Here is a 2,500-nt window from a genome sequence, read left to right as displayed (position 1 = left end):
GTGTGTGTGTGTGTGTGTTCTGCTCTTGTCTCGTGTGTGTGTATGTGTGTGTAGGCTCCGGAGCTTGTTCTTGGCAGGGGAGCGCTGTGATGTGGAGACACTGGAATGGACCAAGAAGAGCTTTAAGGTTCCAGTGCTGGACCACTGGTGGCAGACTGGTGAGCTGTTTCTCTTTATCTATCTGTCTATCTATCTATCTGTCTATCTATCTATCTCCTAGTCTCTCTCTCTCATCTCTCTCTCTCTCTCTCTCTCTCTGTCTCTCTCTCTCACTCTCTCTGGCTATCTCTATCTTTCTCTGATTCTGATTAAAAGCCGAATATAGCTCAACATTTGTTCAATAAACAGCCCAGTGGCTCTAACAATATCACCAACACCATTGATGTAGACAAACACCATCAAGCAGAAAAAGACAAGCAGACACCTGTATTCCTTGTGCTCGTCCATAACAGTCGACGAAAGGGGGTCAGGTATTCTCTGAGTCTCTATCCCCCTCTCTGTTTCTCTCATGCTAGTCCCTGGTTGGCGTAATTGGTGTTGTTTGCGTGTAGTGGGTTGTTTGCCAGGTTCTGAGATGATATGATGAAGGCTATTTTCCCTTCTTCTCGGCTATCATGTTTTTCTCTCTGTTCTGTCCATTTTCTCTGTCACACACATTGTTGCTTTATCAGACTGCAGCTTTCAGCTGATCTGTACTGAGGGCTTTATGGCATCAGGTTGTTTGGATCCTGAAGATTACTGAAATTGCTTCACCTATATATATATATATATATATAAATATAACCTTCAGGATATATATATATTATACTGATTACACATTCTTACTGGTTATGCCCTACTGAAGTTGTCACTCCTTTTTAGTTAACCAGTATAATATGAGTTCCTCCCGCTGATGCAATAATAATGTTGCAAGAAGACACAATATTGTTCAGATTATACAGCGCTCAACAGAATATTAACACCTTGTTCCTCTTCATTTTAATCACCGGCAGCAGGCAGATTCTCATTCAGGTAATAACGAGCATTTCTCTCAAGAGGACCAGGAATTGTCCTGGAATATTGCGCTCCATGCAGATGTGTTTACAAACCCGAGTGTCCCCAGACCTTGGGTGCTTAGCCTCTCTCAGAGCGCAGGTGTGCTGTTTGTGTGGACCGAGACATCCATTATGGATATAGCTTGACCCGTCCATTAGCAGCGGCCCCTGTTGGTGCTGCCTCTCTGCTCTTGTTGTTGTTTGCTGCTGCTGCTTCTGCTGCCTCTGGTGTAAATGAGCTCTCGAAGCCTCCACCGCCGCTGCCCCGGCCGCCCGGCCTCTCCTCCCCGTTTCCCAAAATAGACCACCGCCACAGCGAGGCCTCCTACACTCCACGCCGTCGCGTGTATTGTCTCCGTGTTTGTTTTGTTGTGCATCATAAGCACCGTAATTGTTTGGGCTCTAATGAGTGGACCCCATTTTTCGGCTCCATTTTTGCCTCCATCTTGGCTCGATGCCCGATGTAATGTCTGCTAATGGGTCGACTCTCTTTTTTGCTGCTGGCACAGATTTGAATTAAATTCTGCTCGTTTCGGTGAGTGATTTGCATCTCATTGCATTTGCAATGCATTCGTTTTGTGCATATTTCTTTCTCTCTGAGAGAGCTTTCATCCAGAGAGCTGGAGACTGATGAGGCTAAAGGTGACTGCTTGGCTGCTAGCTTCTACTCAGAGACTTGAGAAGAAGGAGATGGAGGAGATGTGAGATGTGTCCAACTTTGATGTATTATGCCGAGAGAGAGAGAGAGAGAGAGAGAGAGAGAGAGAGAGAGAGAGAGCAGAAATAGAAAGCATGAGGTAGATTGATAGAGGTGTAAAATGAAAGGAAGAGGACGAGCTGAAAAGAGAGAGGAAACAAGAAAGAGATGGATATGCTAAAAGATAAAGAGTATGCAGAGTGTGTGTGTGTGTGATGTTGCATGTGTGTGTGTGTGTGATGTTGCGTGTGTGTGCACGCGTGTGTGTGTGTGTGTGTGTCACTTCGCACAGGACAAGGCATTGATCCGACTCAATTAGACATCTCTGTGTTAAATATGAACTTAATAAGCTGTTGAACACGCATCGACCTTGAGAGGATGAGGAGGGGGCACTCTGGTGATGCCAGCAGTCTCTCTCAGTATGTGTGAGTCAGTGTGTGTGTGTATGTGTGTTGGAACACTTGATTACTAAGTGACTGTGTGTGTGTGTGTGATGTTGCATGTGTGCGCGTGTGTGTGTGTGTGTGTGTGTAGTGGTGATGGCTCTTCTTTAGTGTTTATCTTGTTCACTCCGCACAGGACAAGGCATTGATCCGACTCAACTAGACATCTCTATGTTAAATATGTAAGGGATAATGTATAGAACGCCGGTCATTATGGGGAAAATAAGTCCCGACAGGGCGAACCGGACCCCGACGCGCCAGCGGATGGGTCTTGTTTCGCCCTGAAGGGGCTTATTTTCCCATAATGACCGGTGTTCTATACATTA

At 45.7% G+C, this 2,500-nt stretch overlaps 1 protein-coding gene across 2 annotated transcripts in view; it reads left to right on the top strand.

Annotated features, from left to right (window-relative positions):
- The window catches only part of LOC143136178 (acyl-CoA synthetase short-chain family member 3, mitochondrial-like), a 31,479-nt gene that overhangs the window by 7,266 nt on the left and 21,713 nt on the right, over nucleotides 1–2,500 (top strand). Inside the window, exon 2 of one of the 2 annotated variants that reach the window (XM_076296729.1) lies at nucleotides 55–158. The exons of the other annotated variant lie outside the window; for it this stretch is intronic. Within the exon in view, the coding sequence (XP_076152844.1) occupies nucleotides 55–158 (104 nt within the window). The remainder of the gene's footprint in view (nucleotides 1–54; nucleotides 159–2,500) is intronic. 2 annotated transcript variants of the gene reach the window in all.

Source organism: Alosa pseudoharengus, unplaced genomic scaffold (assembly GCF_046254945.1).
Source record: "Alosa pseudoharengus isolate Yale_2024_CS ecotype anadromous, Long Island Sound unplaced genomic scaffold, YU_APseudo_1.1 YU_APseudo_1.1_scf_20, whole genome shotgun sequence".
Lineage (NCBI taxonomy): Eukaryota > Metazoa > Chordata > Actinopteri > Clupeiformes > Clupeidae > Alosa > Alosa pseudoharengus.
This window is presented reverse-complemented; position numbering and strand designations above follow the sequence as displayed.